At 30.7% G+C, this 13355-nt stretch overlaps 1 protein-coding gene across 3 annotated transcripts in view; it reads left to right on the top strand.

Annotated features, from left to right (window-relative positions):
- The first annotated feature begins 307 nt into the window (after positions 1-307).
- The window catches only part of LOC106464556 (general transcription factor IIE subunit 2-like), a 35552-nt gene continuing 22504 nt past the window's right edge, over positions 308-13355 (top strand). For 2 of the 3 annotated variants that reach the window (XR_002611770.1, XM_013924702.2), the window contains exons 1-6: positions 308-383; positions 2840-3019; positions 7955-8037; positions 8754-8861; positions 9894-10079; positions 12801-12897. Coding sequence is in view for 2 of the 3 variants with exons in the window: in XM_013924702.2 (XP_013780156.1) it covers positions 2866-3019; positions 7955-8037; positions 8754-8861; positions 9894-10079; positions 12801-12897 (628 nt within the window). In the remaining variant the exon portion in view is untranslated. The remainder of the gene's footprint in view (positions 384-2839; positions 3020-7954; positions 8038-8753; positions 8862-9893; positions 10080-12800; positions 12898-13355) is intronic. The other variant, XM_022392287.1, reaches the window with a different exon arrangement.

The raw sequence follows: 13355 nt of genomic DNA, 5'->3' as shown, positions 1-13355 counted from the left end.
CATTGTGTAGCTTTGTGCTTAACTACAAATAAACAAACAACATAGAAAATATAGCTTATAACAACATTTTCAAGTTGCGTGAATAATAACTATCGTGGTGTGAACTACGGTAATTAAGATAGTGAAGTGTAATTTTTATTAATTTTATATAAGCTGTTTACAAATAAGAATTGGGATAAGAATTAACAACATAATATCATCTAACGCCAATTATTCATTTTTACTTGAATTAAATTTACTCAGACGAACTGGCGAACCAGAAAGCTAGTCTTATTGAAAATGTATAAGTTAGTTGTAATAACGAATACTAGGGTGTGTAAGAAAGTCTGTAGTTTCCTTGGACGTTAATAATACTGCAACTTGCAAGAAAGATTTAAAGTTAGGTAAAAATAATTATTTTACTTTAATAACTGTAGTTTGAACCTTTATGTAGGCTTTGTGTGTATTTTCTTAAATGTCATATACAGAATTTCGTTCTGAATCAAATATGTGTGCTAATTTGTTTATACGTTGCAAAATTATACCTCAGTTTATAACACTAGCAGGGTACTTCAAATACTTGACACAGTGATATTGACGGTTGATTCTACTACTATTAGGTTTGATGTAGTAGGAGTGTAGCACTTACCAGTTACAATCATTGAATCAATCTACATTTTCGAACATACGATATTACTATCACCAGAATGTACTAACTTATCTATTACCACTACTATAACTTACAAATACGACTGATAGTAGTAAGTAGGCTTAGTATTATTGCTAACGTTATTTATCGTGTGATATATTGTGACTTGTCCCTGCTCTGCAGCAGCATCTGTTGGAACTACGTACAATTACTAGTATTACTATGCCTAACCAATAACCTACAAGTTGGGTTAACTTAGTAACTAATCAGTAGACTAGATTGGAAATGGAAATAAACTTAATTGTCTATATTAGCTGTCAACTTAATGAAGTTAATGCTAACACTGTTAGTAACAGTAATACTACACCTGTATAGGCATAACCTTACCTAGTCAACAAAATGTAGTTACTTTGTGAATGAACAATGGTATTATTCATCAAAATACTAGCTATTAAATGTTCCGCAAGTTTGTTAACTGTTCGAAAATGTGTGAACTGTCCAAGTGATGACAACAAATGACTTGGGCTTTCAATAAGTTGATTACAATTTACATAGATGAATGCAGTGTAAAAGTTGTGATAATTGTAGCAGAAGAAATAATTTAATAATCTAAGTATATCTTTTGAAAGTAATGATTGATGAATGAAAAATGTTTATTAAACGTGAAGGTGTAATAAACATCAAAGAAGTTGTTTTATATGCACAAACTGTCATCAGCATTAAAATTTAAAGGACATGCCACACATTTTCTAATAAACTGATCAACATTATTCCCAAGCAGTAAATATCAAACACTTCTACTTAGACTGTGAGATAGCCACACTACAATCTAATTTAGTAATTGTTAGACTAAACCTAACTCAAATTCCAGTCCTTGGGTCTGCTTTACACATACTTGCATCTATTTACTTATTTTCAGATCCTTATCTTAAATTCTAAGTTCTCGGTACTGTTTGTAATATTTTGAATGAGCTGAATGTATGAATTCTAAACAGTAATGAATAATTGTTACCTAATCATATAAAAGGATTTTTTTTGTAGTAGCATTTAACAAATGCATATATTTGAAACACTGGAAACAGTTCACACTGATTTTAGTTAATTTATGTTAGTAGATTCATAGCTGAACAATTGTAAACTTAATTGTGTATAACTAAGTGGAAAAAAAAAGGAAGCAAATCTCAGTTCCTGAATTTTGAGGTAAAACGTAGCCATACAAATGTATAGTTTTGATAAATAAATCTCCTTACGTTTGTTTCTTTTGCAAGAATCAACAGGTAGTCCTTCAAAACTTTTTTTTTTTGCATTAATATTGTATGATATTGAGTGATCATTTCTTGTGTGAGGGGGATATCTTTGTGCTCTCTTTCTCTACATTGCCTTTTTTCTGTGTGCATGGATTTGCTTCAAACAATTTATTTCAAAGCATTTTTTTTTTGTTTGGTAGGTAAGCAGTAATGTGTTATTTCTTCTGTTGTGGATTTATTTTTACTAACATGTTTATTCATACTTTTATTAACAGTGTTGGTTAGAATGTATAATATATCACATTTTAATTAATTTTTAGTTTTGGTTTTCATTATACTTGAATCCGAGATTATTTTGTAATGTTAGTTAAATGTGTTTAGGGCTAGCCCAAATCTCTTAAGCTGGCCAAGCCTTGTAGGACATTATTGGGATTACAGCCAAAGATATTAACAATGAGGGTATCCAACTAATGAAAGAATGCATTCTAATTTTTATAATGATTACTTGGATAGTTGTAATAATTAAAAAATGTTAAAAGTCAGGAACACTAATTTCAATCACTTAATTATTTTTGTGACAATTGGATTTAATCATAGTTTTGATTAATTGATAGTTGGAATTATTGAAGACCGTAATAATCAGAAACACTGCTTTTGATCAATTGATTAAATTGCCTATATACACTTATGAGAATGTGTATTGTAGTTCAGATAATAAGTAATAGTAACAAGTACTTTGTGTAAACAAACAATATTTGTAATATATGAATTCAAATGATTTAGGTTTGCATAATCACATCAATACAATAAAAAGTGAGTACAAAAATTTATGTGTGGTGATTGATGAGTACACAGTGAACATTTAACACTGTTCACTTAATAGTTAGCTTCAAACAAAATATAAAATTATTACTAACATCACCTGACACCAAGGAAGCTAATAATATCGATTTGATTTTCTTAGGTGTAGGCATTGGAAAAATTACAATCATGGACCCTGCACTTCTGAAAGAAAGAGAAGCTTTCAAGAAGAGAGCCATTGCTACTCCTGTTGTGGAGAACAAGAAGAGAGAGGTGCCATCCTCAGGCTCACAACCACCTTCAAAGAAAAAGTCAAAACAGTCTTCTAGTTCTAAGCCTAAAAGTTTGTATATTTGTCAATAAATTTTAGTGAAGTCAATTAAAAAACTTCTTTACCAAAATCATCTATACAAAATATTTTTATTCAGAAAATACTCTAGTGTTATAACAATGCATAAGAATGTTAAAAACAAACATTATTTAATAAAAGTGTGTATGTATAAATGGGTATCCATTTTTAACTGGTGAACTATGGACTGCTTGTTGCTAAATCTAGCAATCTGGCATATACTCATAGGGTACCCTGTCGGGCATCATTTGGATCTGACCCACCTATGTATTGAACAGGTAGATTAGGTGTGATGAATGTCTTTTTCACGTAGTTCAACTAAAAAAATTGAATGTGGATGAAGACACAACAAAAGTGTTGATATTTCGTTAGTAGTATCTTTTGTTTTTATACTTATATTCTGCTTCAGATATTGTTTTTTTTTCCAACCACATATAAATGATTCAGAAGTTCATTGATAAGCAAATCATTTGGAAATGGAAAGGTATAGGAAAGTAATTGCTAGTGGAATGAAATTAGGTGTTGAAAGCTTAACTGTGACATTATCAGTGAGGTCTCTTAAGATCAGTGTAGCAGCCATGCCTTTTGAAACTTTTATTGATTTGAATCCTAAATCAAAATTGTCAAGCTGTAGACAATAACAAATGAAGCACTAAACCAAAACTCACCAAAATCTTTCCACAACAACAGTTATAGGCATAAATGCTGATGAGGTAAATTTCCTAACAATATCACTAAATGGTGAAAAACAGTTAATAGCTGTGTTCAAAGTGTCTGCATAGTGTCTATGCTTAAATGAGTCTGTAGTAAAAAACAGCTGAAAAGTTCATTTAGAGCTGGGCAATTTAATTGATGAATCAATACAATCAATTACCTATGAGTAGTGATTAGCCCAATTATTGTCACATGAACTAACCAAAATGAGTTATTCCAATTTTTACAATTATTGATAATTTCAACAATCTATTAATTGAAATTATGATTAAATAGTTATGAAAATAATCAAGTAATCAAAACTGAGGTTTCAAATTATTTCTTTTTGATTATGCTAACTGTCCAAGTAGTCAGAATATTGCCATTATGTTTGTTTAGTGTAAGCACAAAGCTACATAATGGAGGAGGTTATCTTGTGACTCAAGGGTCTTGGATTCAATTCCCATTGTTACTGAACTTACTTGCTTTGCCCTGTCTTTATTATTGCAAAGCTACTAAGTCTATTTGCCACTGTCACTAATTTTGAACTGCCGTCTAGGGGGAATGCAACTCTCTGGCTACTGTCGTTTTGTTATAGTTTTTTTGTTTTTAACATTGTGTTGTGTTTCTAATTTATAATTGTATTCTTTAATGTTGTGTAAGCAGGCATGGACATGGAGGGTCTGTATCTCTCCATCTTTTCACAAATTAACAACTGTATTGTTTAATGTCATATAAGCAGATGTGGATCTGAGGGGTCAGGGAACAGGACCCTTTGCCCATTTTTTCAAAAATTAATAACAAGTAAGATTGTAAAAATAGATGCAGATCAGGGGAGGTCCCAACCCTCCCCTACATTTTTTTTCAGAAATGAATATAAAAAACAGATAGATGTCATTTACACTACCCTATAGTATCAAAAAAGAAACATTAGATGTCTGTGTTTTCATTTGATTGGGCTGTTAATTACCATAAAAACAATTCAGTTGAGGACTCAGCCAAACACTAATTATTTCTAAGCTAATACAACAATATGAATGTCAATTAAATGTTGCTATGTATAGTTTGCATCATGACTTATTTCATACACTGGCAATGTGCCTAGACTTTACAGACTTGTTTTCTTCAAAATTAGTATTGTTGAGGACATTTGCAGCTCCTATAACATAGAATTGTTACAGAAACGATTTTTAATTGTTTAAAGTTAGAATTTTCATGAGAAAGATGTTTTTATATTGTTATTTAATTCTTATTCATTCCCTAATAGTTTTCAAACACTGTAAGTTTTATTTTACAAAATAGATTAGTTTGGATAAATATGTGATTGCCTATTAAGTAGAATGAGTTATGATTTTTAATTTCTCTTGGTTGACAACAAAATGTTTGCATAACTGCACAGTTGTATACATATATTAGGACCCAACATTGTAGAAAACATGCTTATAAACATGTAAAATAATACTGAATTACCTGAAATAACAAGTCTGGAATAGTATACACAATATTGTTATGGTGTGTATGGTTTTTACAAGCTGGCAAGCCATGCTTACAATTATATTTCTAGGAAGCCATTAGTATTAGGCCTATTGCATTATTAAACGCTACATCCTATGGGATTTTCAATAGTTAGAAGAATCTATAATAGTATTCCAACCACGCTATATTTGTCATATTCATTGCAGATGATGCATTTTGCTCACTCCAGTGCTCTTCAGACCACTAGGATACAACAAACTTGGTAATGGGTGGCAGTGTTCACTCTGAGCTGCATGGCCACACAACAACCAATCAAGTGCCCCACATTTCATTATTTCATTATTCCAGCAGTGCACATCCTCAGTAATGGTGAGGAGTCTCAACATGTTTATGGCCTTAATGACCCTGGAAGCTGATAGGCCTAAAGCCCAAATAACCAACTGGTAGCATTGCATAGTGGCCTAATGATCCATTAGGGTCAATGGTTTAAAAATCCCCCCCAAAAAACTAGTACCGCACATTGCCTTTTTTTTGCCTGTAAACAAAGCAAGCTATTTTTTTATGGTGGGGGGGGGTTCTGCCCATCCAAAAGAATAACCTTATTTTTGTTAATAATCTATTGCCCCTATATTGTCCTTTTATTGATTTTCAAGCATTGCCCTTAGTTTTTGTACAGGACTTTGTTGAAACCTTGTTATACTGCCACATTAAGTAATTTGGTCATTTACCAACATTTAACAACTGTAAAGAAAGTAATAGAGTAAATATATAGGTTTAATAATTTTTTATGGTTTCTGTACAATTTTTTTTGTTACATGTGAATACTAAATTGATGAAAATAGGAATGAGAATTCTTATTTTTCTCTTCAAATCTTCTTTACAAATTTCTATCTTCAAATTTTACACTTCTCATTATCAAACTCGTTTTCCATAGGCTGGTCCACTTTTTTATAATCATCAAAATTCATCACACAAAAAAAACAATATTAACCTTTCCCAGCAACACAGTTTTATTGAAAATTATATTATATTGAAAATCGTGTAATAATCAAAAAAGTTCGTAATACAAACTCGTCTGTTGACTCATTACCAATTTATCCACCTGTTTACTTCCTACTGCCAAGTACGTTTTCAATTCACTTATTAACTTCTAATTTCATAAGAGTCAAACCTATTGATTAAGGTTCTGTGTCACTTAATCAAATGGAATACCTGCTTTAGAAAAAACAATATATATATATATATACTATAAAATCAGTATGTTGATGAGGAAAGGAAACATTTCTTCAATATTGTTTATTAAATAAAAACTTACAGAATGCTTTTCCAAATGTTGACAGAAACATATTCTAAAACCTTGCTAACAGCTAAGTAAAACTAAATTATCTTTAGAATTGTGCATGTTAGTTTGCTTGCCTGTCTGTCCCAGTCTTGTGGACAGAATATCACCAAATAAGATGGATGGATTTTGGTTGAATTTATACAGCAGGTACTATGTACAAAGTTCTAGACTTGAGTAGCTTTTCAAGGTCATGAGTTAAAGGTCAAGAAGTTACTGGTACATAAAGAATCTTCTTAAACCCTGTGTGTGTAATATTTCATTAAAGAATGAATGGATATTGGCCAAACTTATAGCATAGGTACAACACAAAGTTCTAGACTTCAGTAGCTTTTCAAGGTCATGAGTCAAATGTCAAGAAGTCACTGGTACATAAAGAATCTTCTCCAACCCTTTGGGTGTGATATTTCAATAAAGAATGAATGGATATTGGCCAAACTTATAGAATAGGTACAACACAAAGTTCTAGATTGATTAAATTTTAATGTTCATGGGTCAAAGGTCAATAGAAAATCTGCCCCAATTTTGTGGACAGGTGCTACATCAGCAAATTGGGGGGGAGCTTAGCATATAATGTTACATTAAAGGAAACATTATTGTTTCATAAACACAATTTGCTCTTGTTCTTTTAAGTTTTATCCATTTCTCCTTCTTTTGAAAAATAAATCATGTTAATAGTTTTCCAATTATTGGAAATTTTTAGATTGTCAAGGAATTTTTGAATGGTAGCAGGTTAAGTACCTATTATTATTATTTAAGTAATTTTCTTTGAAATTTTAGATTAAATCAGACCAGGTCCAGCAGTTTTATCCTATAACATCATCTTAAGATTTTTCGAAACAGATTTTGTTTGGTTGTCAAAAATAAAAGTTTCATAAGAAGATACCCTGTCCATTTTTAAATAAATTTATATGACAGTTTAAATGTCTTTTTTTTTTCATAAAAATTATTATAAAAATAAATAGCTATTTAACACTTTAGTTGTTTCTTTCTTTCATTCTAAAGATTCCTTTCAAACCTCTTAAATGACCATAATTTTTTTAGATCAAATTCTAAAGAGAGCATCTTTTCTAGTAGGTTTTCTGACATGTACGGAAGGCTAACTGGAAAAGTTTTTTCAACTTAATCGTTAACATTAAACTCATTCGAAAGGTACTTTACGTTTTTTTAAAGGAACGGCCTTATTACTAAAACACAATGTATTCACAGATTGTAGCAGTAATGGAAAAGTTTTTTTTGGTTGTAGACAAGTTTATTTGATTTTCTAGATTTCACAGGGATAAGTGTTATTCTACTAATCAATAAATGTAATCATATGTAACAATATAAATAAAGAATTAATTCTATCACCAACACTAGTGAAAGTAATAAACCATTTCGATGGTTTTTACTTCCAAAAAATTATGTTTTGTTTTTTTCAGTTGATGCTAACACTTACAAGACTGCATCAGGAACCTCACAGTATAATTTCAGTGTTCTGGCAAAGATTGTAAAACATATGAAGGTGAGTATCAATAAACTAGAACAACTGAGGATATAGAGAGAATCCTTTTATATTCTGGTTTTCTGTTATAGTTTTTCGTCAGTAATGATACGTTTTACACATACTTTCAGGACATTCACAAAGAAAGTAAAACATGTTTTGAATATTGTGAAATTAAATTATTGATTGAAAGTTGTCAAATTGCTTTCCTGCAGACCAATTCAGTACATCAATCATTATTACTTGCTAACTTTTAAGAATGCATTTAACATATGTTGGATGTTGATAATTGATATTTTATCCTTGTACTGGCTTATTTTTCCTAAGGTGGAAAATTAATCGTTTTCTGTATTTCCACTGTAAATAACTGGTAGGGGTGGCCGGATTTGATATGATAAAACAGCAGACTCTTAATGACATGTATTACTAACTTCATCAATTCCATTACATCTACAAAGAACCATACTTGAAAATCTGTTCACAAATGTTAGGATTTTGGGTGCCTGCGCTGTTTTAAAAGAATGTATTTGTAATGATATTTTCTAATAGTCTAGGCTTTTTTTTATTTCAGGCCAACTGATGTAGATTCCATCAATTTCTCTAAGGTTAACAGAGTGTATAGAAAGTTCTTAATTAAGATTTACTATATGTTGGTTCAACAGTATCTTGTTTTGATAATGCAAGATTGGTGAAGGACAGTGCAAGTACTCAGAATGACCTTGTTTTGGATATTACAGCAACGGCACTTGGATGGTGACACAGAACCACTAACAGTTGAAGAGTTGTTGGATGAGACTAACCAGTTAGGAATTGGATCAAGACAACGTCACTGGCTTACTACAGAGGTTGTATATACTGTAGTTGTTGTATTCTACTCAAACATGGTTTTCATGAATATTGTTTGATTATGGATTAATCTCTTTGGCATATACTACCTGTTGGATTTATTTTATCATTCCGGCTCTAAATTATTACTTTGTAAATTTTTATTCATATGGAGTTCATTTTAAGTTTATAAATGCAATCAAAAACAATTTACAACTTAAGCCATTATTACAACTGCAAAATGTGAAAGGGTGATAAATCATTGTTGATGTACAATCACATAATTGTTGTTTTCACTGAATCCATCAGTAAGAAATTGTATCTTGGATAGAATAACTTTGCAAGTATTTCTTAGTAGAGTCAAAATCCTTTTATTTAACAATATATTCCAGGAATACCAACATGAACTAAGTTTAGGTTCAAATGAAAAAAAAATGTCTTGGAAAGTTAAAACTTGAATATATATCTTTCCTAAGAAATTAAATTCAAAAACATACATACCTAAAACATCCCAAGGTACTTTTTTTTTAAAACACATTCAGTTAGATCATGTGTAATGTTAAGTTCTTTTACTGGCTTTTTTTGCTTTTTAAGGAAGAGACAGAGTATGTTTTTTGTTTTGTTATGTCAGTTGATTAAGAGTCATTATTGATTGTCTTTCTAAGGATAGTATAGGTACTCTGTAGATTGCAAAAATTTGTTTGCTATTGTCTCTGCTAAAACATTTTTTAAGTAACATGTTTTACTCATGTAGATCTTTATTCAAACGTTTGAATGTGCTAGATCTATCTTCTAGCAATTGAAATGGATGATTTGTACCATTATTTGACTATTATATGCTGTAAAACCTTACTTTAATTTGAAAAAATCATCTGAGAAATGAATATATTGTAAGCTGTTTTCCATGTAATTTTAAACCACATCGTTATCAATAAAAATTAAAAGTTCTTCACACACCCAGTAGTCTTTGACTTCTACACAGAAATTTTCATAGAGTTTCAGAGTTTAAGCTTAATCAAATTTTTTTCATTATAATATTTTCCAAAATGTAGGCCCTCGTAAACAATCCCAAGATTCAGACTACTCCTGATGGTCGCTATGTATTCAAGCCTGTTTACAACATTAAAGATAGGAAGTCGTTGCTGCGACTGTTAGACAAGCATGATCAACGGGGGATTGGTGGAATACTACTGGAAGATATTCAAGAGTCATTACCTAATGCAGACAAAATCATAAAGGTACAGAATTTTTGTGAAACTTGAACTTTACTTAACTGTGGATTAGCATTATTTTTGATATTGTAGTTAGGGTTGAAACCAAGAGCATTATAATTTTATGGTTTTAGAATAATAGCTACCCCCTCCCCCTGCATTATATAAGTTGGCTAATCCGGGTATTTTAATATATTCCTCATAATTTCAAAATAACTTTCGAAGTTTTGAACAGTACCTTTTAAGACATCCCCTGTAAAAATGTATTATTGTTTATTATATTAATACTTTTAACACTTTAAACCCACAATTGTTTGCACATTCTGCTGGAATTATTTTCAAGATTTCCTAATAATTGTCACCATACCTTATAAAAAACTTCAATTTTCTTAATTTTGTGGGTAATAACATGGTTTGGATTATATTTCAACCAAAGAGACATAAATTTTATCAGACACTGTCACCATCCAATCTGGTAGCATTTGCTTGGATTTAAGGAGTTAATTAAATTTACTGGTTGAAATGTAAATGTGTGTATAAATGTTCCTAGCAGCTTATATATTCAAATCCATTTGCTTGGATTTAAGGAGTTAATTAAATTTACTGGTTGAAATGTAAATGTGTGTATAAATGTTCCTAGCAGCTTATATATTCAAATCCATTTGCTTGGATTTAAGGAGTTAATTAAATTTACTGGTTGAAATGTAAATGTGTGTATAAATGTTCCTAGCAGCTTATATATTCAAGTGGCCTACATGGAACTTAATGGTAAGAAGCAGAAAGGAAAATTATTAATAATAAAATAATCTCTGGACAGTTCATTGAGCTTAATCCACCTGTATTCATTCAAAATTAATGATTAACATAATGCTAACAACTAAAAATGTACCTACAAATGAAGGAGATTTGTTAGACTAACTAAGATTAATCATTCCCTCTCTACCTTAAATTCCATTTTAGAATATTAAATCACAGTTTAATACCAGAGACTTCTCAAAACAAGAAAACTGGTAAATGTCATAGTCCATTACTGACACCTGTGCTGAGATACATGTTATAGCAGTCGAACCAATTAGTGTAAATGGACGTTTTTTTTATATTTAGTAATATACATAAAAATCATAACAATTTTGCTGCAGACAGATTTTTAGCATTTTTTAGAGACATATCGTTTTTTCGTATTTGCAGTCTACAGCATTTCCTGCCCAGATTACTCATAGTCAAATGATCATTACACAGACTATGCATGTGAAATTGTACACAGCCACGTAACATTTGAGATCTACAATTAATCAAGATTTTTGTTGTATGAAATACCACATTTCAATTTGATTCATTTCATGTCAACATATTAAAAATGGCCAAATTCAAGTTTGCAGTAAGAGCAATTTTACTTTGATATTTTCATTTGTTGCGCTGTTATATCCATCCCACTGAGCCAAATGTAGCACATTTAGCTGAGTAAAATTGAACACTTATAAATGTTATATTGGTATTTTACTTGTGTTTTATGGACAGTTTGCTTCAATACATAATGAATTGAGAAAAAAAAAATTTCAAATATTTCTATACAAAACCTAGGTCCTGCCATGCAAATTAAAACTGTTGTTTCCATCTTTATTATACATATGATGCCATTATTAAAATTTCCTTTCTGTTGATGATTGTGACCTCTTTGAACTTCATTGGGTGGTAAGTTTGCAAGAACCACATTATGTGTGTAATTTTTCCTCCTTTATTTGTTGTGGTTTTGCTGCATATTCTGCAAATTGGATGGCAGTCTTTTATGATGTTTCTTTTTTACATCTTTAAACCAAAATGCAGCCAAACTGATGATTGTACCCTCTTATTTAGAGAAAATTGATACTTGTGTTGTATTTCAGTCATGTTAACTGTTCTTTTCAATGATTGTCAGAATTTTAGACATGTCCTTGATACAGTTGACATGAATATTCGTAATTGTTCTATATTGTATATTTGAAATATTGTTTCTTCCCTATTCTGTGAAGTCCTTTATTCCATAAATTGAGCATTAAATCATGTTATATTTGACCCTTGGATAGTGAGAGGTACAATGCCAGACACAGACAGAATTTTAGACATGTCCTTGATACAGTTGTCATGAATATTCGTAATTGTTCTATATTGTGTATTTGAAATATTGTTTCTTCCCTATTCTGTGAAGTCCTTTATTCCATAAATTGAGCATTAAATCATGTTATATTTGACCCTTGGATAGTGAGAGGTACAATGCCAGACACAGGCAACGGTTACATTGATACTCCGAAAATATGTTCTCAATGTACAGTGTTTAAAAATTTATTTTTTTAGAAAATAAGTGCTAAATTTTATGAGAGTAGACTGAGTACTTGAGTTAATCATTGATTTGATGCTGTATAAAGCCAGATTTATTTAAATAATCTGCCCCCCAGTGGCACAGCGGTATGTCTGCGGACTTACAACGTTAGAATCCGGGTTTCGATACCCATGGTGGGCAGAGCACAGATAGCCCATTGTGTAGCTTTGTGCTTAATTATAAACAAACAAGTTAAATAACCAATGTTAATGCTCTACAAAACCAGATTTACTTAAACAACCAATTTGATGGTGCTGTATGAAACAAGATTTTTTCAAATAACCACTTAACTTTACTAAGAAATATTTGAAACATGTATATACATTGTATTACTTCCACAGTTTAACTTGTAAAGCTCTTTCTCACCTCTTAAGTGTTGCTTCTTTCTCTAGAACCTTGGAGACAGTGTTATTTTTGTTATTCGCCCAAATGACAAGAAGAAGATCCTGTTCTATAATGACAAAAGCTTACAGTTTACAGTGGATGAAGGTAAGTCATAATAGCTTACATTTATAAACACAAATTATTAATAATTTTCTTTCATTCAGGTAACTACATGTTATGTAATTGCATTGAATCATGAGTATGTATATCATTATGTATTTGGTAGGCTTTAACCCCTGTTAACTCTCAGCTCGGGCTCGACCCCAGGGATCGACCTCATAACCGTTTTGTGCTTGTTATATTTTTCATGCTATAACTTTTAAATTAGTAAGCATATGTTTTCGCAATTTTGCATATTATCAGTAAACATTACAGGATTTTTTTTAATATGTTTTTAAGATTTCTTAAGTAATGTTTTTGTCATGCCTTTTTTCTTTTCAAATTTTGACTCTCCAACATACAAAGTAATTTTGATTTTAAGATAAAAAATAGTTTTCTGTATCAGAAAATTTTCAAATTTCACATGCAAAATCTTTATAACCTCCAGATAATTATCAAACGTT

The sequence above is a fragment of the Limulus polyphemus genome, unplaced genomic scaffold (genome assembly GCF_000517525.1).
Source record: "Limulus polyphemus unplaced genomic scaffold, Limulus_polyphemus-2.1.2 Scaffold1686, whole genome shotgun sequence".
In the NCBI taxonomy this organism is placed as follows: Eukaryota; Metazoa; Arthropoda; class Merostomata; order Xiphosura; family Limulidae; genus Limulus; species Limulus polyphemus.
This window is presented reverse-complemented; position numbering and strand designations above follow the sequence as displayed.